The following is a 27260-nucleotide window of genomic DNA, read 5'->3' as shown; positions in this document are numbered from 1 at the left end:
AGTGACCTTTGATCTTCCGATTTGGCTGAAGGCTGTGAATATAATAAAGCAGGCAAATCTACCCGTCATTCCAAGGTTGGGTGGTTTGGTGTAAGGGTGTAAGAGTGTATAATACTCTTGAGTGTTATATATGTATGTGAAATAAAAGCTACTTTGTGTGTAAATGTAAAAGTGAAAATATAAATGTTAACAATCAACTCAGAATCATGAAAAACCCTTATTTGACCCCTCATAAGTTACTTAAGGGCCGATTAAAAAAAATAAAAATTCTCGAAAATAATTTTTCGGTACCCGAATTCAACCGCTTTTTTTCTGGGTTTCCCACGGGAGTTGACCTTCAACATTTTAACACATGTTATTACACACCTTTACAAACATATTGGTGAAGAAATTTTTTGGTAACAATTTAGTTAACAGATTTGTGAAATATCTCATAAAATGCCCTTACTAGTTGGGTGGGGAAGGGTCAGATGAACGATGAGACGGGGAGGTAGGTAGAGCAGTTGATAGTGTGTCAGAGATTACAGAAGAGTTACAAGAGATGGAAGGATTAGGCCGACGAAAGGTTTGATGGTGATGGGATCAGGCACAGTGAGGGGTTGTTTGAGGGGGGGCAGAGGAAAGTAGAAGGTTGGGGGAGGTGGAGGTATGATATAGAAGGGAGATGAAGTGGGTCGGAGGCAGCTTTGAGGAGGAGGTGGGAGGGGGGAGAATTTGGGAGGGATGGTTGGGGGGGGAGATTAGAAGGAGAGGGGTTGGGGGCTAGTTTTGAATGGGAGGGGAAAGGGGGGAGTTTTGGAGGGGAGGGGCAAGGGGAGAGTTTAGGAGGGGAGGTGCAAGGGGGGAGTTTATGAGGGGAGGGGCAAGGGGGGAGATTTGGAGGGGACAGGCAAGGGGGGAGATTTGGAGGGGAGGGGCAAGGGGGGAGTTTAGAAAGTGGATGATTAATGAAAGACGAACATTTATAACAAATTGGGTTTATTGTGATTTTCAAGTTAGCGATCTGTTTAAGAACGATGGAGGAGGGGTGGAATGAATGTGAATTTAGAGCATATAGTGATTTAGAGTTATAAGAGATTGAATATTTTTTTGAAATGGAATGAGTTGCAGAGGAAATTGAAAAAGGCCTTTTAAATAGAAGAAAAACTGCGTGTTGTAATAAACCACTGAATAAAACACTGCAGGGGAAAGTTTAAACATTTAAACAGAACCGTGAAGAACAATCTTATATTCACAAAAATACCAACGGGGAGAGGGAGCCGAGAGGGACAACCACGAGTCACGTGAACAGGGGAAAAGGTGGAAGGCAAGGAGATAATGGGAGCGGGGCGAGACAGCGCACGTGGGCAGAATCACACGATGGGACAACTTCACACGTGGAGAATGGGAAATAAATGTTGTTGTTGTTTTTGTTTGTTTTTTGTTTGTTTTGGGGGGTGGGGGGTTAAGGCGTGAGACAAAGAGTAGATGTACCGGGAAGTTTGGGGGAGAAAGGGAAATCTAAAAACCTAGCAAAAACAGTGAAGGAAGAAACAAACTTCGACGGGGGACAGGGGGAGCCTGAGGCAAGGCCGCAACACACGCGGCAAACAGAAATGATTAATTTATGAAAGATAAACACCGATAAACTTCCAAGGGACACACTATAGGTTCACACACCGAAAGATAAATACAGTTTCGACAAAATACAATTGTGAACAATGACTTCACTTTGAAAACGTGGAGAACGTGTGCAGCTTCGAAAATCCCTGCCATAGTCTCCAAGATCTCGCGAGATCTCTCCAAAGACCAGCACTTCTGGAACAATGTGCTCTGGACAGATGAGTCAAAGGTAGAGCTATTTGGCCACAGTACTAGAAGACATGTTTGGCGAAAACTAAAGACAGCATTTGACCACAAGAACCTGATACCAACTGTAAAGCATGGTGGTGGAAATATTGTGGTTTGGGGCAGCTTTGCTGCATCAGGGCCGGGGCAGCTCACCATCATAGAATCCACTATGAATTCTTCATTGTACTAGAGGGTGCTTGAGGATAATGTGAGGCCATCTGTCGGAAAGTTGAAGCTCAACCGAAGGTGGACCTTGCAACATGACAATGACCCTAAACATACCAGTAAATCCACCAAGGAATGGCTGAAAAGAAAGAAAAGGAGGGTTCTGGAATGGCCAAGTCAAAGCCCGGATCAAAATCACATCGAGATGTTTTGGGGGATTTGAAACGAGCTGTGCATGCAAAAACCCCTCAAACATCGCACAGCTGAAAGAATTCTGCATGGAGGAGTGGGCAAAAATTTCTCCCAGTCGATGTCAGAGACTGGTAGACAGTTATAAGAAACGCCTACTTGAGGTTGTTTCTGCCAAAGGGGGCAATACCACCTGTTAGAGCCAAGGGTGTACTTACTTTTTCCACATGCGAAATTTGCATTTATGGTTATTTAAATTATACAATGGACTACAAAATGTAAATGTTTCATGATATTTGTTATATTATATCACCTTTATCAATCAATATTGTTGAAATGAAGATCAAATAGCTGTATGTTGAAATATGTTGAAAAAGTCAAAACTTTACATGGGGTGTACTTACTTTTTCACGTGACTGTATATGTGTGTGTGGGAATGGTGAGAAGATCCAACAAGAATGGTGAGAATGGTGAGAACCTTAAAATCTATCAAAAGAATTACCGAGATTAATAGTATGATTATTTAATTTATATACCAGATTCAGTGGCGTAATGTTTAGACTTAGAGTGTCCACTCCAAGTCTTTGAGGTCGGTGGGTCCAGCACCGACTGAGTCATACCAATAACTTTAAAAATGGTATGTGCTATTTTCTTGCTTGTCGCTCTGCATTTCAAAGGATAAAGCATGGACAAGCAATGCTGGGAAGGCAATGGCAAACCACCGAGTATAACGCTTGCCATGAAACTGCTTTAGCAGCACCAATGCTCTGTATAGAGTATGGTTCAGGTCTTTATTTAATTTATAGGGTAATGCCATGTTTTTTGCACTTGCACTCCTGAATTTGCAGAGGCTCCCTTCATTTTTGGTATTTAGAGTTGAGGGAGAGTGGGGTGATGGGGTTTTGGAAGCGGGGGTCGGGGGAAGGGCAGGGGGAGGTGTTTGCTGAAACAAGACCAATTGCGAGTTCTTTTCAATGTAGTTTCCAGCCAGTGTCACCATTTCCCAGCATTTGGTGAGTTTCCTGATGCTCGTGGTACGGAAGTCGTGTTTTTATTTTAACTGATACGTTTTGAAAAGTAAAGCAACATTATTTGACTTGCACTCTTGGTCACATTGCCATAAATTCAATGACATTTTAAGATGCATTGACTCATTAAAAAAAAGAATAGGAAATAACCTTTATTTGTGAGTGATTGGGCCCAAAGGTATATTAACGTGTACAAAACATCTGGTGCTTTGTTTGAGCTTCCAGTAGCGATTACGGTATTTTCCATTTGCACCAATGGACCCAAACAAGCTCCCACTCTCTTCCCTTTCAAAAAGGTTTCAACAAAGAAAATACCTCCATAAACATTAAACCACATTTTAATTTCTTTTTCTTCCTCATATCATCGACAAACCAACACCTTATTGAGTTTTTATTTCATCATCTTGACTATCTTGGTATGAAAAGTGCTTTGTATTGGCATTTGTGTTGTTGTTATTGTTGTTACTATTATTATTATTACTGTTATTATTATCATATTTTATATCGAGTAAGGCTTCACCGCCGAGGAAGAAACAACTCTTTTAAAATTTGTTTTTATCGAAAAGGAGTATCATTTTGTGTTGTTCTTTTCATTCTTGCGATCTTGATATTGTTCCAACGTCATGATGTGATTTAACGTGTTTGAACATTTCCATAATGGCATTCCTTCCATTGCCTTTGCTATCCCACAGGTCCATTATGATTTTGGACTTCGGAACATTTTGTCTGTGTTACGAACATTGGGCACAGCCAAAAGGGCCAACCCTCAAGATGCGGAAACAACCATCGTCGTGCGCATTCTTCGTGACATGAATCTCTCCAAACTTGTAGGCCACATCATTTTGGCAATTTTATATTTTAAAAAGTATTATTCTCTTCATACGTTTTCTCTATTTATGTGTTTTTTTTTATGCCCTGAACAAACAGATTGATGAAGATGAGCCTTTATTCCTGAGCCTGATTGAAGACCTTTTCCCCAAAACTCAACTGGACAAAGTTGGTTATCCCCAACTGGAAGCAGCCATAGATGCAAAGGTTTGGAAAATGCAAACATTTTTTGAACACATAGTCATGCTGCAATAATTGTGTTTTTGACTTGTAACTCTCACATGTTCGTCAGGTTCTGTGATGAAGTTTTGTCTGTAATTACCTCCACCACGGATTCAGACAAAACTTGCTGGACAAGTTGGATGTGTGACAAGGACGAATTGTTTCGATTTTGGTGAAGATTCGGATCACGATCCGGATACTATAATTTTTTGAGTGATTCTTCACCATTGATTGATCAGGCTAAAAACGATATATATCATGATATCTCAAAAAGTTATGGTTGGATTCGGGCAAAACTTCTTGAACAGGTTGGGTGTGTGACAAGGATGAAATGATTCAATTTTGGTGAAGATCCGGATCCGGCGCTGAGAATGAAAAAAAATGTTTTTTAAAGTGATTCCTCACCATTGAGAGATTGGGCCAAAAACGATATTTCAAAAGGTTGTGGACAAGTTATGACAACTTGCTGGATGAGATGGTTATGTGACAAGAACAAGCCGATTCCATGTTGGTTAAGGTCCAGATGCATATCCGGCCTATAAGTGGGATCCTGGTGTTGGGCTAGCGGCTAGGGTGCCGGCTTAGGATCCTAGGATCCTAGGATCCTGGGTTCGAATCCCGGTCGATCGCTGAATTAACGCCAGGGGGGTTGACTCAGCCTGTCATCCTTCCGAGGTCGGCTAATTGAGTACCAGTTCACTGGTAATTCCCTGTTTGTCGTTGAAGGCGGCAAAAAGGGTTGGCGTCAGGAAGGGCATCCGGCCGTAAAACATTGCTTCAAAAAGGGGACCAAAAAACAACAACAACCACGGTTCCCGAAAAAGGCCAACCCCTGCTTTGCGGGGAAAAATGGCCTCTAAAGGTGGTTATTATTTATATTTTCAGTGGGATACAAAACGTAAAATGTTTAGTCTATCGGAGGTATGTGCTCTAGCGAGTGCTGTTCTAGTTTCATGTATGAAATTTCTAGCTTTTCTGCCATTATAAACACTCCTACTCTGATTGCTGGATATTTCAATGTAACTTCGTCACAACTCATTGGTGCCTTATCACATTTGTAACTAGAAGGGCACTCAGTAGAGAGCATACCTCTGCCTGGTTGGCCATATCACTCAATGGTGAAGAATCACTTTAAAAATTATACTAGCTGGATCCGGATTTGTATCTTCACCAAAATTGTATTTATTCTTCCTTTTCACACACACAACATGTCCAACAAGTTTCGTCCAAATCCATGCATAACTTTTTGAGATATGCTGCTGTGTATCGTTTTTTGGCCCTATTTCGTAATGATGTAGAATCACTTAAAAATTAAATAACTCTCATATCTGAATCCATATTCAGATCTTCACCAAAATCGAATAGAATCGTTCTTCTCAGACACCCAACCTGTCCACCAAGTTTCGTCCAAATCCGTCCATAACTTTTTGAGATATCCTGCTATATATCGTTTTTGGCCCTATCTCGCAATGGTGAAGAATCACTATAAAAATTGTAGTAGCCGGACACGAATCTGGATCTTCATCAAAATCGAATCATTTCGTCCTTGTGACATACGCTACATCTCTGCCAAATTTCGTCTGAATCCGTCCACAACTTTCTGAGATATTTTGTTCACAAACAGACAAACAAACAGACAAACAAACAGACAGACAGTGGTGAAAACATAACCTCCATCCACCTTTTGTGGCGGAGGTAATAAGTTATAATTGCAGCCGTAAGTGGGGAAGATACCTTTGACTGTGTATGGCCTACATACCAAATTGTTCAGAGAATTGAAAGTGTATAATAAATAATGTTTGCACCCTTCTTGTATACAGCAGGATTCCATTATATAAACTACGGGTTACAATGAATGTCATAATGAATGGCCCTTTAGTGAACCATCCTGTTTTTACCCTGCGTCCGCGAAGCGAAAAACGGGGTCCAGTGATTGTGTGCATACGTACACGTCTGCGTATGTTGTATGTACACGTCTGCGTATGTTGTATGTACACGTCTGCATTTTAAAAAATTATTTTCTCGGCAGCCGTTGGTTCAATTGACATGAAATTTTCACCATAGTATGCGTCCTCACGTATAATTTTTTTAGTGATAATTATGATGGCCTAGGTCACGTGGTACGGGCACCATTTTGGGAAAACCGAAAAAATTGGACATTTGTATCTCCGAAACCGCTCCATGGAAAAATTGAAATGTGGCTCATTGAAAAGAACTCCGCATGTGGAATAAATGTTGTTAATGATGATATAATTGGTGCCTTATTTATGATGTAATAATTCGACACGTACAACGAACGCTTCGTCCAATAAATTTGAAATGTATTGAGCGTGATCTACGCAACAATTATATTAGAGAAAGTAAATTTATGATGTCATTGGTCACGTGGTCTGGCCGCCATATTGGATCAAAAAACCCCTTTAAAAACATAAGAGTTGGCTCGCAACAAGTCAACTGCATGGGATAAGTATTCTAGGAACACCATCTAGCTATGAATGAATTTCAATTTGATATAACGAATGGTGAAATGTCAAATATGTTGCATGAGTCATGGTGATAGGTCATGATCATGTGTCTGAATTTGTCCTAAGATACGTTTTATTAATAACTTGTGGTAGTGGTATGGATTAGGGGATGGGCCGAGAAAATGAATTTTTAAAATGCCGACGTGTACGTACAACATATGCAGGCGTGTACGTATGCACCCAATCACTTGACCCCGCTTTTTGCTTCGCGAACGCAGGGTAAAAGCCCATACACTATTGATTTATCCATTGTTTACTAATGTCCTTGTAATTCATGTAAAGGTGCACTGATATCTACAAATCTCTTTGTCCTGCATGTGATAATACAGGTAAGCTCTTCAATGAGCTTTATAATTGAAAAAGGTTGAACAGGTTGTATGGGTTGTAATTAAATGTCATCATTGGTACAAGGCCTGCACTCCTTATGTGGCAGATGGAAGCTTCAGGGCTGGTAAGCCATCCACCGTGGAAGCTGAAGGTGGTGCAGTTGTATGAAACACAGCGTGTGCGACATGGCATGATGGTGCTTGGCCCGAGTGGTGCTGGAAAGACCACCTGCATCCATACATTATTGAAAGCTATGACAGGTGAGTATTGTGACTAACTGCAGTGTGTAAAGAGAAACGATTCTAGACCATAAAGTTAAAAAAAGAGGTTGCTCAGCTATCCTATAAGGTTTTATTTTTACTATACTGTGCTGTGAGGTTGTGTCCGATTCAAGTTCCTTAGTTTTATGCATTTTCTTGCCGGTATTTCCTGCAACTAGCATGTGGAATGCCCCATCGTGAGATGCGCATGAATCCTAAGGCAATCACAGCTGCTCAGATGTTTGGACGTCTGGACGTAGCCACCAATGACTGGACTGATGGGATATTCTCTACCTTATGGCGCAAAACTCTTCGCACCAAGAAAGGTGAGCCACCCTCGTGGGGTTACTCGCGTCAAAATGACTACCTGATTGTAGTGTTGTGTCTTATCACGTCTTGTGTCACTTTTTATATTTGCCACTGCGATAGCACTTAACAACAATTGGATTATTTGAAAAGATCAAGGGAAGCAGCAGGGAATTGGAGGTCAACAATTTGCCTTTGACGGGAAGAACGGTTTTTGAAAGTATTGCTGTGGACTTTGGGATTATGTGGAGACAACTGCGACATTATTTTTGTAATGTGGGTATTCTGCACCAGTTAGATAAGGTACAGGTACACTGATGTCTACTAATGTGTGTAGACAAAACACTCAAGCAGTGAATGAATGAATGAATATTAGGCAACTATAATTTTAGGTTGCTTCAGAAGGAGTATTATTTATTTCTGGGGAAATAATTCTATAATTGTATAGAAGTCTGGATATGCCACATCTATAAAATTGTATTAAACTTCAGTTGACATTTTGTTTTAAAAAACTAGAGGGTTCAGTGCATACATACATTAAATTAGAAGAAAGAACTAGTCTTACTTGCGAAGGCTAGTATCCATCTGCATCGGCGGACAGGTACTACAACAGATAGAACATGATCGGGAGTTCATAGAACATGATACCCCGCACATGCACAGTGTTCAAGTTTATACTTAAAATTGAATAAAATAATGATTTTAAAGATCGCTAAAAAATCCAGACATTTAGCGCTACTGAAGCAGTCTTATACAACACTATTATACACTGAAATATCACAGTTCAGGAGATGGAGGCTTTATTGATCGCCAGAGAATGCCACATCAATTGGCATTGTATATCGCCATACGGTGGCCTCTTCTTCACCCTGATAACTGTACCCTCTCCCATGCCATGACCACTTCCCAGGGGCTGCGTTCCTATTAAATACACCACCCTATACAACATGTACAAGTATGGTACAGTCGAACCCCGACATTCACGGTCTAAACATTCGGGGGTTCCGCGTACTCGTGGTTGATAAATTGCGATCTGCTTCTACATTTGCAGCCCTGTATCCCACGTATTTGCGGTTTTTTGCGGGCGCAAATTTTTTTTTCCCACGAGCCACTAGCATGACAGCTCTAAACCATATTATCATCCATATCCATATCCATATCGTATATCGTCCACCAGCCACATACAAAGCAACAGGACATATGCAAAAAATATATCTTCCATGGACCACGAGCATGACCTGCTTCGACATTCACAGCACAGTGCTTCGCATTTTCCCAGCATTTTCGCAGCCACATGAAAATATTTTAGCTGTGCTATAAGCAAGCTTCGCGGTACATACCACCATTCACATTGTAAACATAGTTTCGGGAGATGTACCACAATTCACACTGTAAACATAGCTTCCCGGGATATCCCACCATTCACACACCGTGAACATAGCTTCGCAGGATATCCCATCAGCTGAGAAGCACATCATCCCCCGCGAGTTACTGTACAGAATGAAAACACTCCACCACAACTATTAGTGCAATTAGCTGTCCTCTTTTTCCCCATTGAATCAATTCCCTGACATTGACGGATTTTTCTTGACATTAGTGGGATTTTCCTTGACATTAGCAGGATTTTCCTCGACATTCGCAGGATTTCCTCGACTTTCGCAGATTTTCCTCAACATTTGAAGATTTTCCTTGACATTCACGGGATTTTCCTCAACATTCACAAATTTTCCTCGACATTCGCAGGATTTTCCTCGACATTTGCAGATTTTCCTCGACATTCACAGGATTTTCCGCAAATCAGGAACTGCCTGGAACCTACCCCCTCCTTTTACCATTGAAACAATGCCCCCACATTCACAGTCCGAAATTCGCGACATTTTCCAGGAACATATCCCCTGCAAATGTCGAGGTCCAACTGCACTGAAAAACTGGAGGTTCTTGGAAGTATTATGAAGGTTATTTATGTTCTAGTGTTCAGGTATACAATTCAATTTAAATAAAGGTTTAAAGAGATTGACCTCTATTTTGCCACCATTTTACCCAGTGTCTACTACATCATTCTATCTAACACATTACATTAGTTATTTGTGTCTGTTGCTTGTGTCCTTTATAACGTCGTTAAAAACCAAAAGTTTCCTGTTCAGAATTATTTTCAATTTTGTTTGACTGCCAGACAGAGTAAAAATAATATCTCACTCCTCTTTTTGGTGTTGGCTTAGCGGTTAGGGTGCCGGCTTGGGATCCTAGGATCCTGGGTTCGAATCCCGGTCGATCACTGAATTAACGCCAGGGGGGTTGACTCAGCCTGCCATCCTTCCGAGGTCGGCAAATTGAGTACCAGTTCACTGGTAATTCCTTGTGTGTCGCAAGAGGCGACTTACAGGGTTGGCGGCAGGAAGGGCATCCGGCCATAAAACATTGCTTCAAAAAGTGGACCACGGTGCCCGAAAAAGGCCAACCCCTGCTCTGTGGGGAAAAATGGCGTCTAAAGGTGGTTCTTCTTCTTTCTACTCCTCTGCGCATGTGCATTCGGGACGAATTCAGAGACAAAGTACCGTAAACAGCAGATTTGTCTTCCATTCCTGTTCAAAATATAACATTCAATTTATATAGGTTCTTCCTCGATCATAAACTGATAAGATATGGATGGAAGGCCATGAACCAATTGCTTAACTCCGGCTTTTTGCTTTGCATTTGTGTAGTAATGAGCAGGTCATTCTTCGACGTATGCGAAGCGCCATGGGAAGTAATTAGGAGCTGACGTTTCAGTCATTAACCCTTTGGTGGAGAAAAAGAGTGCTTCGTCCATTGCACACACACTAAAAAGTTTGTCTGCTCGGTCTTGATTATGATCTGGAAGATTAGAAAAAATATATTAGAAGAATTTTTTTTTTTTTAAGTCAAACTTTTATATACTGAAAATCCTGTGCAATTGTTAAAATTGATCAAATCACAGGAGAGCATGTGTGGATCGTGCTTGATGGGCCAGTGGACGCCATCTGGATTGAGAATCTCAACTCTGTGCTGGATGACAACAAAATGCTCACACTTGCCAATGGAGACCGCATTCCAATGGCTGCCAACTGCAAAATAATCTTTGAGCCACACAATGTTGATAATGCATCTCCAGCCACTGTCTCGCGCAATGGGATGGTCTTCATGAGCTCATCCGTGCTTGACTGGAAACCCATTCTCGAGGTAAGATTGCTGTTTATTTTTTTTCTTTTGATGAGGACAAATTATTTGTTTGTCATGCTCCTGCCTTCTTTAGGAGAATGAATTGCTTCACAAGTGGCTTTTGTCTCTTTTTTTGTTCTGAACTGTGTCTGTCATTGTGTTATATTCATTACACCTGAAGGGCTGGCTCAAAGGGCGCCCAACAAATGAGGTGCAGACGTTGCGTCACTTGTACAAGTCATCCTTCTTGGACATGTGGAAGTTCACCACACAGGCATTGGTGCTTCGCATGGACACTTTTGAGGTCTTTACTATGTCCCAAAGTCTCACTCTACTTCAGGGTCTCATTCAAAGCAAGGTAATGAATGCATTGAGTTCTGAAAATTAAGAGCAAAATATGAAGGAAGGTGGAGGGATTTAGTTTTGAAATTGCAAAGGACACCGAGAGTTGACCCTGTCTCGTGGTTTTGCCAGGAATTGGGAGGACAGATTACACCACAGCACCTGAGTCGGCTCTTTGTGTTTGCTCTTCTTTGGAGTGTTGGAGCACTACTCGAAACTGATGGAAGGGCAAAGCTTGAGGCCTGGAGTTACACAAATGCATGCCTTGCTCCACTGTTACCAACTCTCCAGCCTGAAACTGATGACTCCGCCTACAACTATTTCATCAATTCAGATGGTATGATTAATGTTTGTTTGTTTTCAGCTTCTGTAATAAATCAGTGCAAATTTGCATTTTTGTGTGTTTGGGTTGTGGCTTGAAAATGAAACAGACACGGGTGTGTGTTGGACACAGGCTCTTGGCAACACTGGTCAGAACGTGTGGAGAGCTTTGTGTACCCTACTCAATACACTTCTGACTTCACTTCTATCCTTATTCCGAACATGGACAATGTTCGCACAGAATTCCTCATTCATACTGTGGCGAAGCAAGGAAAGGTACAGCTATCTCCTCTGTTACTATTGGCAAACTACATACTCATGATGGACCATGTACTGTCCATGCCAGCAGAAGGGTTAGAATAAGTTGAGAAAAAGAAATTTAAAAAAGGAAGGGAAATGCAGATGAGAAAGGAAAAATGCAAATATAAGTAAGCAAAGAGGGAAGGTAGGATATATGGGATATTCGAAGAGAGAAATGAGACGGGTCAAACATTCAGCCATTTTGATGCAAGATGTATAAATATCCAAATATACACTTCGTGAGTGCAGGGTAACCACGAGCGCAGGTAGGAAAGAGAAAACGAAACAGCCCGAGTAACGACATAACCATTGTGTGGTATACAGAGCTTGAAGTTTTCACACTATGTCATTTCTCTCCTTGACCTGTCTCATTTTCGCATGAAATTAGGGTGTGCTGCTAATTGGACAGCAAGGCACAGCAAAGACGGTGATGCTGAAAGGATACCTGAACAAGCATGACCCAGAAATTCATCTCATCAAAGTCCTCAACTTCTCATCCGCAACTACGCCACTGATGTTCCAGGTATGACCGAAAGCAAGGCCATGGGGAGTTAGTTAATTGGGATGTTTATAATATGCTCATAATCATCTTTTTCATAACTCGATCACTCTTTGACAAACATCCTGCAGTGCTTGCATCAGAAAAGTTTAGTTTCTCAGTTTTTCAGAAATAACTGAGACATCACTAAAAGTATGCCTGGTGTTGGCTTGACGATTAAGGTGGCTCCCCTTAAGATCTCAGGGTCTTGAGTTTGAGCCCCTGTCGTGCTGTTCAAATAATACCAGGTGGGTTGACTCAGCCTGTCATCCTTCCGGGGTTGGCAAAATGAGTACTGGGGTAATAAGCCATTCGAGTATCGTGCGTCACAATGGCGACCCGTCTATGATTGTACTCCTTAGCCAATGAAACCTCCGTGGGAGCTCCTATGCACCTCACAGTGTGAAAGGAATGGTTATTATCACCAAAAGTGGGACTTTGATAATTTCCTCATTCTGCTTCCCTGTGTGATACATAGCATGCCATCGAAGGCCACGTAGACAAGCGAATGGGAACAACGTATGGACCTCCAGGGGGAAAGAAGCTGACAGTCTTCATTGATGACATAAATATGCCCATAGTTAATAAGTGGGGAGATCAGGTAAGATCTCAGACTTCGCTTTCTGTTATGAGTATATTGTCACATTTGATTCTTATTACTTGCAAAATCGAAGACTTTTCAAGTGTATTGGTCGGTTGCGTTTGTGGTTGTCTGTTTGTGTGTCTGTCTGTTTGTTTGTCACCGGCCTACAGGTTACAATTCTAAACCGATTGTCACGAAACTTCACCAAGTTGTATAGGTCGTCCCAATTGAGAAGCATATTGTTTTGGGGGTCAAAAGGTCAAAAGGTCAACATAGGCCAAAGGTCACCAACTTTGCCAAATTTCTAAAATCCTCAGTTTTCATCCGATTGACTTGAAATTTGAAGAGGACTTGCATATCTGGTCACTGAATGCAACCACCAAGTATATTTGAGGTCAACATAGGCCAAAGGTCAACATAGGCCAAGTTTTTTAAATCCTCAATTTTCATCCGATTTACTTGAAAATTGAACAGCATTTGCACATTGAGTCACTAAATAGGGAAACTAACTAATTGAGGTCAAACGGTCAACTCAAGGTCAACCTTCCAAAATCATCATTTTTTATCTGAAAAATCGTCACTTTTCTTCCTATTGACCCGAGCTTTGATGAAGATTGTCAATTTGAATCTTGATGAAATGGACAATTTGCTGTATCAATGGGGGGCGGGGGGGGCGGATTTTGCAAGTATTGTGCTCCACATGACGTCTTCTTGTTTGTTTCTTGGTAGGGAGTGAGGCGTGGTGGTTGTACCCAACCTATCGATTTATTTATTTACTTGTTATTTTTGGAAATAGATCGTATCAGGACCAAGCTGTTGTTTCTGACCTGTCATGTGGTTGCAGGTAACCAATGAAATTGTCCGCCAGCTTATGGAACAGGGTGGTTTCTACAATGTGGAGAAACCTGGGGAGTTTTCCACAATAGCAGATGTCCAACTTGTTGCTGCAATGATCCAACCGGGTGGAGGCCGCAATGATATTCCTCAGCGCCTAAAACGTCACTTCTCCATCTTCAACTGCACGCTACCTTCAAACACTTCCATCGACAAAATATTTGGTACAAATATATCAATACTGTATTTAAACGTTATTGTGATACTAATGGCCTTTGTTCACACTGCCTTCAGAGTGTTTTTTTTTTTGTTGTTGTTTGTTTTTTTTGTATACTGAATCGAGGCTCGTGAAAGAGCTAACATTTACTTCACAAACAAATCAACCAGACAAACAAAATATATAAAAAGAGGGAGCGGAAGACAAGATGGGGAGAGAAGGGGAGGCACACAAACACAACATTTGAGAGCAGGAGATGTGTGGAAGGGAGAGGGCTTGGGGGGAGGAGGCGTGGGAAGGGGGGGGGGGGGGGGGAGGGAGAAGTATAAAACACAAGGACACCAAGGACTTCCAGGAAAGAAGTTGGTATTTCAAAAAAGTGGATTTGGGGTGAAATTAGCGGGGGTAGAAAAGATCAAGGTTTTGGATGGGGGAAGATAAGAGATGGTGGTGAACAGCTGTTTTAAAGACCTGGAGGGTGGAGTGGGATTGAAGAGAGTGAGGGAGTTTGTTCCAGAGGCGGGAGAAAAGAGGAATGAAGGAGTGAAGGTGAGCAGAGAGTCTTGATTTTGGCAGTTTAACCATAAGAGGGTTGCAGGCAGATCTTGTGCGACCTGTAGGAATATTTGAGGGACAGAGCCCAGAGAGAGCTGGGGGGGCAAGGCCAGAGAGGAGTCGGTAGAAGACGGAAAGACCACCAACCTGCCTGCGGTGAGTGAGTGAGAGGCCTTTGGAGTTAGCTTCATCGCGGGAGATTCCAATGATTCTGTTCCGGCAGTTGTCCCATCTGATAGTATTTGTTTGTGGATGGAAAATATCCCACAGTGGATTTCAAAATAGAGTAGGCCAGTATTTGCCAGTATTCTACTCAAATTGAAAATTGCTGCCCAAGTTGAGAGCTGATTGAGCAGGGTATCAGGGTACCCATGACTTTTCATTAGCATTTTCAGAATTTAGAAGTAAATGTTTATGACAAGCCATGGGCACCTTGGTACCCTCACTCTACGAAGGGAAAGTATGGGGAGAACAATAGCAGCAATAGAAGAAATATTTTCCTTGCTTATGGAGGGCTTTCATTGTTGCATACAATGTCGAGGCTCATGGAGGAGCTAGAGCATAGAACGGATCAGAATGTAATGGAACAAAAGGAACAGCAGAATGAGAGGGGGATGAAACCAGAATTTAGAATGGGCAGGAAATCTTCTTTTACTTCTTCTTCAAATCTTGCATAAAGGAGAAGAGTATTAAAACATCGCTGGTTTCCCTTTTTACTACTTGTTAGGATTGTGTTTGTGTTAATGACTCAATCATGGTATTAAAGCGCGGCGTTACGCGCGCTGCTTGTGAGCAAGGAGGAAGCGGACAAGCGGTAACATATAAACGTCTTTATTGTAAGACTACACTGTAACACTCAACTCCTCCGGGCTGGTCGCCCGGGGTATATCATGAGGCCACGCCTACCCCTCGGGCGTGGCCACCGCCCACTCGGTGCGTGGAATGATGTCACCACGCCAGTGGGCTTTTGTGTCCGCCACACGCGCCCCCCCAGAATTCCCGCGCACCTGGAGGGCCAGTTTGCGGGGCAGACGAATGACCCGGCCGAAGCGCCCCCTGGCGATCGGCGGCGTCCGGGGTGCAGGGATACCAGGTGGGATGCCCCTGGCTGCCCCTGGGATGGGTGCAGGACCGGGGGGCGCCGTGGCGGCGGGGCTGGGCGGTGCCGGGGGTCCGCCCGCAGGAGGGCGGCCCCGACGTGGGGGTCGGGCCACTGGCGGTGGATGGTCCACATCGAGGTGGGCCGGCTTGAGGCGGTCTACCGAAACGCGGTCAGGAGTACCGCCGATGTCCAGGGTGAAGTGCTTCGCCCCGGTCTCCAGCACGCGGAAAGGCCCGTCGTACGGGGGCCGCAGTGGTGTCCGATGGGCATCGTGGCGGACGAAGACGTACTCCGCCGTGCGAAGCTCCGGGGCGACGTGCGTCGGTGGGTGCCTGTGGCATGCCGTTGGCACCGGGGCGAACCTCTGGGCGGTCTCTTGCAGAGCGGAGCGCTGCTGTGCCGCGGACCATGGTGCCGTGGAGTCGGGGAGGAACTCGCCCGGCACCCGCAGCGGTTGCCCGAAGACCAACTCCGCCGCGGATGCGCGCAGGTCCTCCTTGGGCGCCATCCGGAGGCCCAGCAGGACCCAGGGGAGCCTGTCGACCCAGCCGCCGTCGCGGAGGGTGGCCCGGAGCGCGGCCTTCAATGAGCGGTGAAATCGCTCACACAGGCCGTTAGCCTGGGGGTGGTAGGCCGTGGTTCGGTGCAGCCGGACCCCGAGCCCCTGCGCAACCGCCCCCCAGAGCTCCGAGGTGAACTGGGGGCCGCGGTCGGATGAGATGTCTGAGGGGGCGCCGAACCGGGCGACCCAGGTGGCGATGAAAGCCTGCGCGACATCGGCCGCCGTTGTCGACGCCAAGGGCACGGCCTCCGGCCACCGGGTGGTGCGGTCCACCATTGTGAGGACGTAGGTGAAACCCCGCGAGGGGGGCAGAGGTCCCACCAGGTCCACGTGGACGTGGTCAAACCGGCGTTCCGGCACCGTGAACGGGGCCAACGGGGCCTGGGTGTGCCGGTGCACCGTGGCGCGCTGGCACGCGAGGCACGTCCTGGCCCAGCCGCGGACGGCCTTCCGGAGGCCATGCCAGACGAACTTGTCGGCGATCAGCCTTTGGGAGGCCCTCGCGCCCGGGTGGGACAGGCCGTGGATGGCGTCAAACACCTGGCGCTGCCAGCCCGCGGGCACAATGGGGCGAGGACGCCCGAGGGAGACGTCGCACAAGAGAGCCGCGCCCGCGCCGTCGAACGGCACCTCGGTGACGCGGAGGCCCGTGACGGCGGTCCGCAAGGCCTGGACGTCGGGGTCAGCGGCCTGGTCCGCTGCCATCCGGGCATAGTCGATGCCGAGGTGGACTGCGTGGGCGACGGCCCGGGAAAGGCAATCCGCCACCGGGTTGTCCTTCCCCGCGACGTGCTGGATGTCCGTCGTGTACTCGGACACGGCCGAGAGGTGACGCTGCTGCCGGGCCGACCACGGCTCGGTGACCTTGCCCATCGCGAAGATCAGCGGCTTGTGGTCGACGAAGGCAGTGAACGCCCGGCCCTCGAGCAGATGGCGGAAGTGCCTGACCGCCAAGTGAAGTCCGAGCAACTCGCAGTCGAAGGTACTGTAACGGCGTTCGGGCGGGCGAAGCTGCCGGCTAAAGAACGCCAGCGGTTGCCAAGCTCCACGCACCCATTGCTCGTGCACCGCGCCCACCGCGTAGTCCGAGGCATCGGTGGTGAGGGCGATCGGTGCATCGGGCGCCGGGTGCACGAGCATGGTGGCGTTAGCCAAGGCGAGCTTCGCGCCCGTGAACGCCGTGTCCATCTGCTCGGTCCAGGTAACGTCGCCTTTGCCCGGCTTACCTCGGAGAGCTTCGTGCAGGGGGCGCAGGAGCTGGGCGATACGGGGCAGGAACCGATGGTAAAAGTTCACCATGCCCAGGAACTCCTGCAGCCCTCTGATCGTGCGGGGGCGCGGAAACCCCTTCACCGCCTCCACCTTGGCCGGCAGGGGGACGGCGCCGTGCCTGGTGACACGGTGCCCCAGAAAATCGATTGTGGCGGCGCCGAACCGGCACTTTGCGGGGTTCACAATCAGGCCATGCTGGCCCAGGCGTTCGAAGAGCGTGCGGAGGTGGCGTAGGTGCTCTTCGCGGGACGCGCTGGCGACGAGGATATCGTCCAGGTAGACGTAGACAAAATCCAAGTCGCGCAGGACGCTGTCCATCAGTCGCTGGAACGCCTGAGCCGCATTCTTCAGACCGAAGGGCATGCGCAGGAACTCGAAGAGTCCGAATGGCGTGATGACCGCCGTCTTCGGGACGTCCTCCGGCCTGACGGGGACCTGATGGTAGCCGCGTATGAGGTCCACCTTCGAGAAGAAGGACCTGCCCGCCAAACGGGCGGAAAAGTCCTGAATGTGGGGGACGGGGTAGCGGTCGGGAGTCGTGGCGTCATTGAGACGGCGATAGTCCCCGCACGGTCGCCATCCCCCACCGGGCTTCGGCACGATGTGCAGCGGCGACGCCCAAGCGCTCTCTGAGCGCCGAACGATGCCGAGTCGCTCCAGGGTAGCGAACCCCGCTTTTGCCACCGCCAGCTTCGTCGGCTCGAGGCGGCGTGCCCGGGCGTAGACCGGTGGCCCGACGGTGGGGATGTGATGGGCCACCCCGTGCTTGACGGCCCCCGCCGAGAAGGTGGGCCGCGTGAGGGCCGGGAAGCCGGCGAGGAGGCGGGTGAATGCGTCCGCTGCCGGAAGCGTGCAGACCAACGTGGCCGGAACCGAATCGTTCGGCAAGCTGCTTGGCAAGCCGCTCGTTGAGCTGGGCAACGCACATGCGAGCGAGCTGAACGTCTCGGCCTGGACAAGCCGTCTGCGCTTGACGTCGACCAGGAGCCCATTAGCGCACAGGAAGTCCGCGCCAAGCAGTGCCATGGGCACGTCGGCGGTGACGAACGTCCATCGGAAAACCTGCCCTCCAAACCGCAGAGAGAGGCAGCGTTTTCCGTACGTACGGATGGGCGTCCCGTTCGCGGCAAGCAGCGCGGGGCCCCCACCCGCGGCGTGCTTGTCTGACGTGCCGGCGGGAATGACACTCACCTGTGCTCCCGTGTCGCACAGGTAACGGCGCCCGGAGAAGGTGTCCGTTATGAACAGCAGGCTGCTCGAACGGCCGGCGCTCATCGCCACAATTGAGCGCCGGCCCGGGCGTTTCCCGACCCGTTGAAGGAGCACGGCGGATGACACCGCCGAGCTTCGTGGCCGAACTTGGCGTGGAACCAGCACCAGGTGGTGGAGCTGGAGGAGTGCGGCTGGCTCCGCCAGGCCGGTGGAGTCGACGGGTTTCCCCGCGGTGGCGGTTTTCGCCGCGGCGGTGGGCGGGGCGTGGCGGCGTTCACGAGGTGCGTATCAGCATGCTGCTGAACCACAGCGTGCTGTAGAAGATGATGCTGTGGAACATCAGCGTGCTGTAGAAGATGATGCTGTGGAACATCAGCGTGCTGTAGAAGATGATGCTGTGGAACATCAGCGTGCTGTAGAAGATGATGCTGTGGAACATCAGCGTCGAAGGCCGTGACGGCCACGCCAACGCTCGCCCGCGTGTCCGAAGCGGCGAAGTACTTGTCCGCCTCGGCCGCCAATGCTCGGGGTTCCGTTAGCCCGGTCCCGGCCAACGCGAGGCGAACCTGCGCTGGAAGTTGGCGACGGAAAAGCGCCCGGAATAGCGAACCGGGGGCTTCGTCGCCCAACAGTGACAGCATATGGTCCATTCGGACCGACGGGCGCGTCTCACCGAGCTCAGGGAGATCCAGGAGGCGGTCGGCCCGTGCGTCGTCCGTGAGGCTGAACGTGGCTAGGAGTAGCCGCTTGAGTGCCTCGTACTTGTGGCCGTCCGGTGGGTGGCGAAGGACGGACACAACTCGAGCGGCCGTGCCGGGCCCGAGGGAGGCGACGACGTGGCAGTAGCGCGTGTCATCGCCGGTGAGGTGCCGAAGCTGAAATTGGGCTTCGGCCTGGACGAACCAGACTTCGGCCTGAGCCTCCCAAAATTCCGGAAGTTTGACGAAGGCGGCCATGGCGATGGCGTCGCGTGTGGAAGGATCGCTCCGGCAGATCCAACGTCGAGGGTCACCAGTAAAGCGCGGCGTTACGCGCGCTGCTTGTGAGCAAGGAGGAAGCGGACAAGCGGTAACATATAAACGTCTTTATTGTAAGACTGCACTGTAACACTCAACTCCTCCGGGCTGGTCGCCCGGGGTATATCATGAGGCCACGCCTACCCCTCGGGCGTGGCCACCGCCCACTCGGTGCGTGGAATGATGTCACCACGCCAGTGGGCTTTTGTGTCCGCCACAGTATGATATTTCCAAGTGCCCCTATTTGATGCAATATTTTAGACAGAAGGATGCAAAAAACGTTTATTTCCTTTTTTTACTCGTGTCATGTCTAGGAGTAATGGCGTTGGCCCATTTTTGTGCGGCACGTGGCTTCCACGAGTCTGTTTGCTCACTGGCCACAAAGCTTGTGCCTTTGACACGACAGTTGTGGCAGGCAACCAAGGTGAAGCTACTACCTACGCCGGCAAAGTTTCACTACATCTTCAACTTACGAGATTTGTCCCGTATCTGGCAGGGCCTGCTTCGCACCTCCGCAGAAGTCATCAACTCAGAACTGGTGCGTTTTTAGCTGGAGGATGTTTCCTCACTTGGTGTGGAATCTTCTGCCTATTTGGCTTTCCTAGTGCATACCTAATGGTATCACAAAACAAATTATAAAAGTTATTTACTTTCAGCTGTGGCTGGCAGGGGGAGCTGGTGTACAGCTGGGATGCTGATGCTGTGGGCCCCCTGTAGGTTAGAGCAGGAATTTGTAATTCGTCCAGTGTGCGGCGATAACTCATTTACACTTCATGGAGGACACCAAAGGATATGCAACATTGTTGAACTAATACCAGCATATGGGACATCCGGTTTAACGTCTATCTAAGGACAGCACACACATTGGTGCCTTGCCATGCCTGTGGAACACCAGGATTACAGTTTATAGCCGTGTCAGGTGCTCTCAGAGGCTAATGCGCATACCTTTAGACTATCTCTCAAGCCCAGGTTTTCCTTGAGTACTTGAAGCTGTGAGGAGTATTCATAATTAACAGTTCCTATTTTACAAATGCTATCAGCATGATTTTAAAATAATAATTCAGTTTCATATGAACAGTTCTCGACGAAATACCATTCATCAGTCATTAACGATTGTCGAGAGTCATTGTGTTCCAATCAGAAACTGTCCTGAAAAATAAGGCTATGAAAAGATTTCCAAATAAGCATTTTTGCTTCATTTTCCAACAATATAGTTTTTGTCTATACGCACACTCGCCTCTAAGCTGTCTAGCCTGGGTTCGAATCCTGACCCAGCTATAACCTGTCAGTTTGGTGTTTCACAGGCAGGGTGATTGATCAATGTGTGTGCCGTCCCTCGGATTGACGTTAATCCGGGAGTCCCGTCTGCCAGCATTAGTTGGTGGACATTAAATATCCCATAGTGTCATTCGCAAAGGCACCGTGGCAAAATTCCAAATTCCTGCCCTAACTCGGCGAATGTCAGGCCTGGCTAGGCCGGTTCATGAAAGACTTTGGCCAAGCTTCCCCCGGCCGACCCCACAAGGTGGGATAATAGTGGTCGTTAAACAACAACAAACATAGTTTTGTCTATAAGGGTCGACTTCCTGTACTCCTTGTATTCACATTGAAATTAATAATTGGCATAGCTTTCTTTGTGGTATGTTTCATATACTGAAGGTTGTACTTCCCAGGTCAACCTTGTTTAATAAATTGACTCTCACTTTGCTTTCCCTTCAATTTAAAGTTCAAAGCAAAGTCTCTGTGGTGGAATAATGGCCATAGGATGCATGTGGTGGTACTTTGATCCCTGGGTCATTCCAAGACTTTCAAAGCAGTCAAATCTCGGAAAAAGGTAATAATTTACCTCAATGTATCGGTCATCCAATCACGGTGGAACCTTCTGGAAACTGCCGAACTGCAGACAATTATAAAGCCATTGATACAACAACTTCTGTTAAGAAAATGATAATTTTCCTTTTTATTCCAAGCGGTTCTATGTCATCAACAAAGACACAAAATTAGGATCTATCTGTTAGTCGTCGGTCGTTTTGGTGATTTGGGGTTGTGGTGTGCAGGTTTTGTTGCAGCTCCTGAAGCACGAGTGCATGCGTGTCATCACGGATCGTTTCACTTGCATGGAGGATGTGGCCTGGTTTGAGAGTGCTTTTCTGGATACAATGCATGATGTACTGAATGCTGAATTGAGCTCGTTCATCGCTGTTGGTGTCAACACACACTTTGTAGACTTTCTTCCTGATCCTCCAGGTACAACAGGTGGTGTTGAAATAAGTAGTATCTACAACGTATTCGTCGACATTATTCTAATTGTTTAATGCTTCGATCAGTCTTGCTTTTATAAATACAAGATTTGGTTAGTAAGTCCATGGCCTAGCTTAAAGGTCTTTAAATGGGAGCATCCGAGCATAGGCCAAAGCTATTACAATTTGAGAGTTGTCGGATGGTTGTATCCACAGGTGAGAAACCTGATGAATCAGGCTTGACCTCTCCCAAGATATACAAGCCCGTGCCATCTGTTGAACGATTACACCAGAGACTGGAGCACTTCCTCCAGCAGTACAACGAGACAGTGCGCGGGGCTACTATGGATCTCGTCTTCTTCACCGATGCAATGGCGCACCTCGTAAAGGTTTGCGGAATGTCGTAGTGGTGGTGATGTGACCTTAATTATAATGACCTGCTTTGTAAGACAAAATGTCATGAACAGACAGGCAACATAATAAGTAGGGACAACAAACTTGAGAAGGGAACACGGGAGAAGAGTGGCCAAAGGACATGTGAGCAGACAGGAGAAATTACGAGATGCAGGGTCGGTTGAAAAGTGTATGTGAGCTGAAAAGAAGGTTACGTGAGAAAATAAGAGACCAGGAATAGGAATAAAGGCTCTCACAAGATGGTGATGTCCTGCCATCTTAAAGGATTGGGAAGGAATTACATGAATGAATAAACTCAGTGAATGGATTCCAGAGAGAACAGAGGCGCAAACGAGTGGAGGTGAGTAATTCGTTTAGATTTTGGCAATGGATTGCTGTCGGCATGAGCGTGATCTAGTGGGGTTTGAGAGGGAGGAATGGCTGAGGGCAGTTGAGCAAGACCAGAAATGAGGCAGTAGAAGAGTGCTAGGCCACCACATTTTCTGCTGTCGGAGAGGAGTAGGTCTTGCACCCGAGCATCCGCCCTAGTCTCTTCAATTACCCTCAGGGCCTTGGATTCCACCACTTCCAAGGTTACATGGTGTTGAGATCTTGTGGCACTAGCTGACAGGAGAACCATACTCAATGGCGCTGCGGGTGAAGGTCTTGCATACTATTATGAGTCGAGGTTGGCTAAGGAATGATAGCTCCATTGAGACTTTCCTGCCCTGAAGGCCAGTTTAGATACATGATTGGCCGAGGAAAAATCCTGGCAGATTGTTAGTGCAAGGACTTCCAAAGATGCATCTCTGGCAGTTGATTGTAGAAATAATTGGGAGTTTTAGCTTTATAATCTTATTCTTATTCTATATTCTATATTCTTCTTTCTCACATGATCTTTATAATCTTTATTTTAATCTTTATAATCTTTAAATCTCACACTCTCATTTTGTCTCTCCGAAAAGTCCGTCTGGACAACCCTCCCATCTACATTCTGCACAATCCTCTTGAAGAAGTGAAGTTCTGTCACTCAAGCTTTTGGCTCTCAATATCTGCCATGATCTTTCCTGGGAAAACCACATTTCCAAGCTGGCCTTCAAAGCCAGTCGCCGACTGGGCATCCTCCATCGTGCGAAGTCCTTTCTGGGCACTTCTGAGCTCCTCACCACATACAAAGCTTTCATCCGCAGCTCAATGGAGTACTGCTCTCCCCTCTGGGCTGGTGCTCCTGCCTCACACCTCGCTCGGCTTCACGCAGTTGAAACCAAAGCTTTCAGAATCATTGGAATCTCCCGCGATGAAGCCGATTGTGAGGGCCTTTCACTCACTCACCGCAGGCAGGTTGGTGGTCTTTCTATCTTCTACCGACTTCTCTCCGGCCTTGCTCCCCCTGCTCTGTCTGTGCTCTGTCCCCCAAATATTCCTGCAGGACACACAAGATCTGCTAGCAACCCTCTTCTGGTGAAATTGCCAAAATCAAGACTCTCTGCTCACCTTCACTACTTCATTCCTCTTTTCTCCCGCCTCTGGAACAAACTCCCACACTCTCTTCAATCCCACTCCTCCCTCCAGGTCTTTAAAACAGCTGTTCACCACCATCTCTTATTAACGGGGGTAGAAAACCCCATCCAAAACATCCCCCATACAAAACCTTGATCTTTTCTACCCCATTTAAAACGCCCCAAATCCACCTCTTCGAATCCCCAGCTTCTCTCTCTCAACATCTCTCAATGGTGAAGAATCACTTTAAAAATTCTCGGATCTGGATCCAGATTTGGATCTTCACCAATATCAAATTGATGCATCTTTGGCACACACCCAACCTGCCCACCAAGTTTCTTCCGCATCCATCTATAACCTTTTGACGTATCGTGTTATATATAGTTTTTAGCTCTATCGCTCAATGGTGAAGAAGCACTTAAAACTAGAAAAATGTGACTGCGTCACCAATATGCCTTCGCATAGTCCCACAATGGGTAGATGCCATCACTCTGCATATGTATCTGTTCAATCCCTCTCCACCCTCTAGGGAAGAGAGGGATTGCTAGTTGTGTGTATGGGTAGGGGATCACGTTTGTGAACTTTCGTGTTGATGGGATAAGGTTTGTTTTTCTATCCAAGATTGCTGCCAAACCACGTAACCTATGACATCATCATTTTAATACTATATGCAATAGTGCTGTTAAATGATATTTGTAAAATTTCGCATCGATAGGGTGAGCGGTTTCAGAGATAAAATTATTTAATATTTTCAATTTTCAATTTTCAATATTTCAATGAATTCAATCCAATATGGCTGCCAAACCATGTGATCTATGATGTCATAAATTTAATATTTCAATACAAATGGGTCATAGATCATGTGCATGCAATTTCAGATTTTTAGGATAAGTAATTTGATGAAAACATTTTTGGCTGGTATACCACTTCACCTATGATTTCATCATTATCATGCTTTTGTTCCCTACTGGGAGTACTTGACAATGTGCCAAGTTTCAAATTTTTCCATTCAGTGGTTTCCAAGAAATATTTTTTTCTCATTTGCATTTAATCCAAGATAGCTGCCAGACCACGTGACCTATGACGTCATAATTATCATAAAAACATTCTGCATGGGTGTCACTCCTACCCTGAAAGTTTCGTCTCAATTGGACATATGGTTGCTGAGAAAAACGAGGTTTAGCCCGGACGGACGGACGGACGGACAGATGTGCGGATGGACTGACAACCCGAAAACATAATGTTAAATGCTAGTTTCCAGATTTTAATTTTCCAGATTTGGATTTGGAAAATTCTCGGATCTGGATCCGGATTCGAATCTTCACCAAAAGTGAATCAATTCTTCATTGTCACACACCCAACCTGTGAACCAAGTTTCGTCTGAAACTGTGCATAACATTTGTGAGGTATCATGCTATCTGTTTGTCTGTCTTTCTGAGCAGGATATCTCAAAATGTTATGGATGGATTTGGATGAAATTTGGTGGATGAGTTTGCGATGTGAAAAGAAGAACCCGAATAGATTTTAGTTAAATAGTTAGTTTAGTTAGTTAGTTTAGTTAGTTTAGTTCGTTAGTTTTAGTTAGTTAGTTACTTAGTTTTAGTTTAGTCAGTCCGCATCTGTATCCGGCCTCTCAGTGGAATACAAATCATTAACTGTTCAGCCTGGTGAAGGTATGCGCTCTATCAAGTGTCGTTCTTCACTTCAATAAAGTTTTGCTAAAAAACCCAAAGGTTTATGGACTAAGCTAAATTATCCTCTTTCCATAGCAACATTCAGTAGTCCAGTCACTTGTGCAGCAAATGTTTTTGGACATTAACACATCAAATTTTTTTTTTTCTAAACTGTGACAACTAGGCCAAGTTACTTAAAGAGAACATCAAATGTTATGTAGAGGTTAATGCACTCCAAAGTGTGTATTAATTTTTTTTTTGTTTTTGCTGTATTGATGATGTTCCATCCTGTCCTCCATGTAAGATTTCCCGTATTCTGCACATACCTCGTGGTCATGCCTTGCTCGTCGGTGTGGGTGGTTCTGGAAAACAGAGCTTGACACGTCTCGCCTCCTTCATTGCTGGATATTCCATCTTTCAGATCAATCTCACAAGGTAAGCATCATTGATTTAGACAAGAAGCGATTAGATTTGCTAGTTCTGTGACTAAGTTGCAGATCAAAAGGAAATATTTGAACTGTTCCAAACTTTAGCAGACACAGTCATCTGTCCAAAGGACACTTATGACTTGTGACCCAGAGTATGTGATAAACTTCGTCCATTGTTTGTCCCATACCAATGTGACATATTTTCATCATTAATTTGTTATGCAGCCTGTGGCTGCTGGCTGCATCAATCATGGGAGCATATCTGTGCCGCTGATGCAGTGCCCCCCTGTAGGTTAAGGCAATAATTTGGAATTTGGCCATCTCGCCGACTCTGCACGAAGGACACCGTGGAATCTTTAACGTCCACCAACCAATGCTGGCAGACAGGGCACGCACTTTAATATCCATCGACGGGACGACACACACATTGATGCCTCACCCTGCCTGTGAGACACCAGTATAACAGTTTATAGCTGGACTGACATTGAAACCCAGGAAAGACGGCTCAGAGGCGAGTCTGTGTACTTCTAGGCCCTCCTGCCAGTTAGTAGGGGAGCTCCCAATAGAGTTCGTGACCATTTTCCCGTGATCAAGGTTTGAAGGTTGATTTTGAAAGATAAAAATATATATAAAAAAATAAGCTTGGGTATCTTTTTTTAAAATGCGGGCTAACTCGGCCAGAGGACAAAATCCAAGATGTCCGCCAAAACCGCGAAATCGGGCATATTTCCGCCTACGTGAATGCTACATATACATATTGGGTGTCCATATGTGGGTTTTTCTGGGCCCAGATCTTGCATCTTACATCAGTCAAGTGATATTGTGACTTAAAATGATATTAAATGATTAATGTTGACCAAAATCCAAGATGGCCGCTGCAAAAAACCATGTATTGTATATGTTCATAATTGTGCATACCATAGATTCATCGCTGGCGTCTAAATACAGTTTTACATGACTAGTGTTTTCATTTATAACCTTACTGTTACTATGAATGACTTTTTGAGCAGGTAACGAACCAAGATGGCTGCCTCTCGCCCGTTAGATAAGCAGTTATGGCTACTGTACATTGTATCTATTGCAACGTCTTTTATTTGACACAATGTTCAAGGTTTTCATTTGCAATCAGTAAGAAAGAATTTATCTTTCTCTATTTTGTTTTATTATATTTACAGTGACATGACATTACATTTACAAGCAGTGATACACATTGCACAAGTAGCATATACGGTAGGGTTGAAAATGACAATAGTTGTTATAACAGTTTGTTTGTGTTGGATAGATTGAAATTGTTATTCACTGTCCGAATCGTCCG

The 27260-nt window shown here is 46.1% G+C and overlaps 1 protein-coding gene across 1 annotated transcript in view; it reads left to right on the top strand.

Moving 5' to 3' along the window:
* Positions 1-27260, top strand: part of DNAH5 (dynein axonemal heavy chain 5) — a 335447-nt gene that overhangs the window by 182855 nt on the left and 125332 nt on the right. The window contains exons 41-55 of the mRNA XM_078785114.1: positions 3905-4039; positions 4140-4247; positions 7221-7374; positions 7554-7700; positions 10637-10878; positions 11039-11215; positions 11332-11536; positions 11654-11796; positions 12209-12343; positions 12837-12959; positions 13786-13999; positions 20026-20249; positions 21769-21958; positions 22168-22340; positions 25822-25952. Of these exons, the coding sequence (XP_078641240.1) occupies positions 3905-4039; positions 4140-4247; positions 7221-7374; positions 7554-7700; positions 10637-10878; positions 11039-11215; positions 11332-11536; positions 11654-11796; positions 12209-12343; positions 12837-12959; positions 13786-13999; positions 20026-20249; positions 21769-21958; positions 22168-22340; positions 25822-25952 (2501 nt within the window). The remainder of the gene's footprint in view (positions 1-3904; positions 4040-4139; positions 4248-7220; positions 7375-7553; positions 7701-10636; positions 10879-11038; positions 11216-11331; positions 11537-11653; positions 11797-12208; positions 12344-12836; positions 12960-13785; positions 14000-20025; positions 20250-21768; positions 21959-22167; positions 22341-25821; positions 25953-27260) is intronic.

Source organism: Myxine glutinosa, chromosome 9, assembly GCF_964187855.1.
Source record: "Myxine glutinosa chromosome 9, kmMyxGlut1.1, whole genome shotgun sequence".
In the NCBI taxonomy this organism is placed as follows: Eukaryota; Metazoa; Chordata; class Myxini; order Myxiniformes; family Myxinidae; genus Myxine; species Myxine glutinosa.
This window is presented reverse-complemented; position numbering and strand designations above follow the sequence as displayed.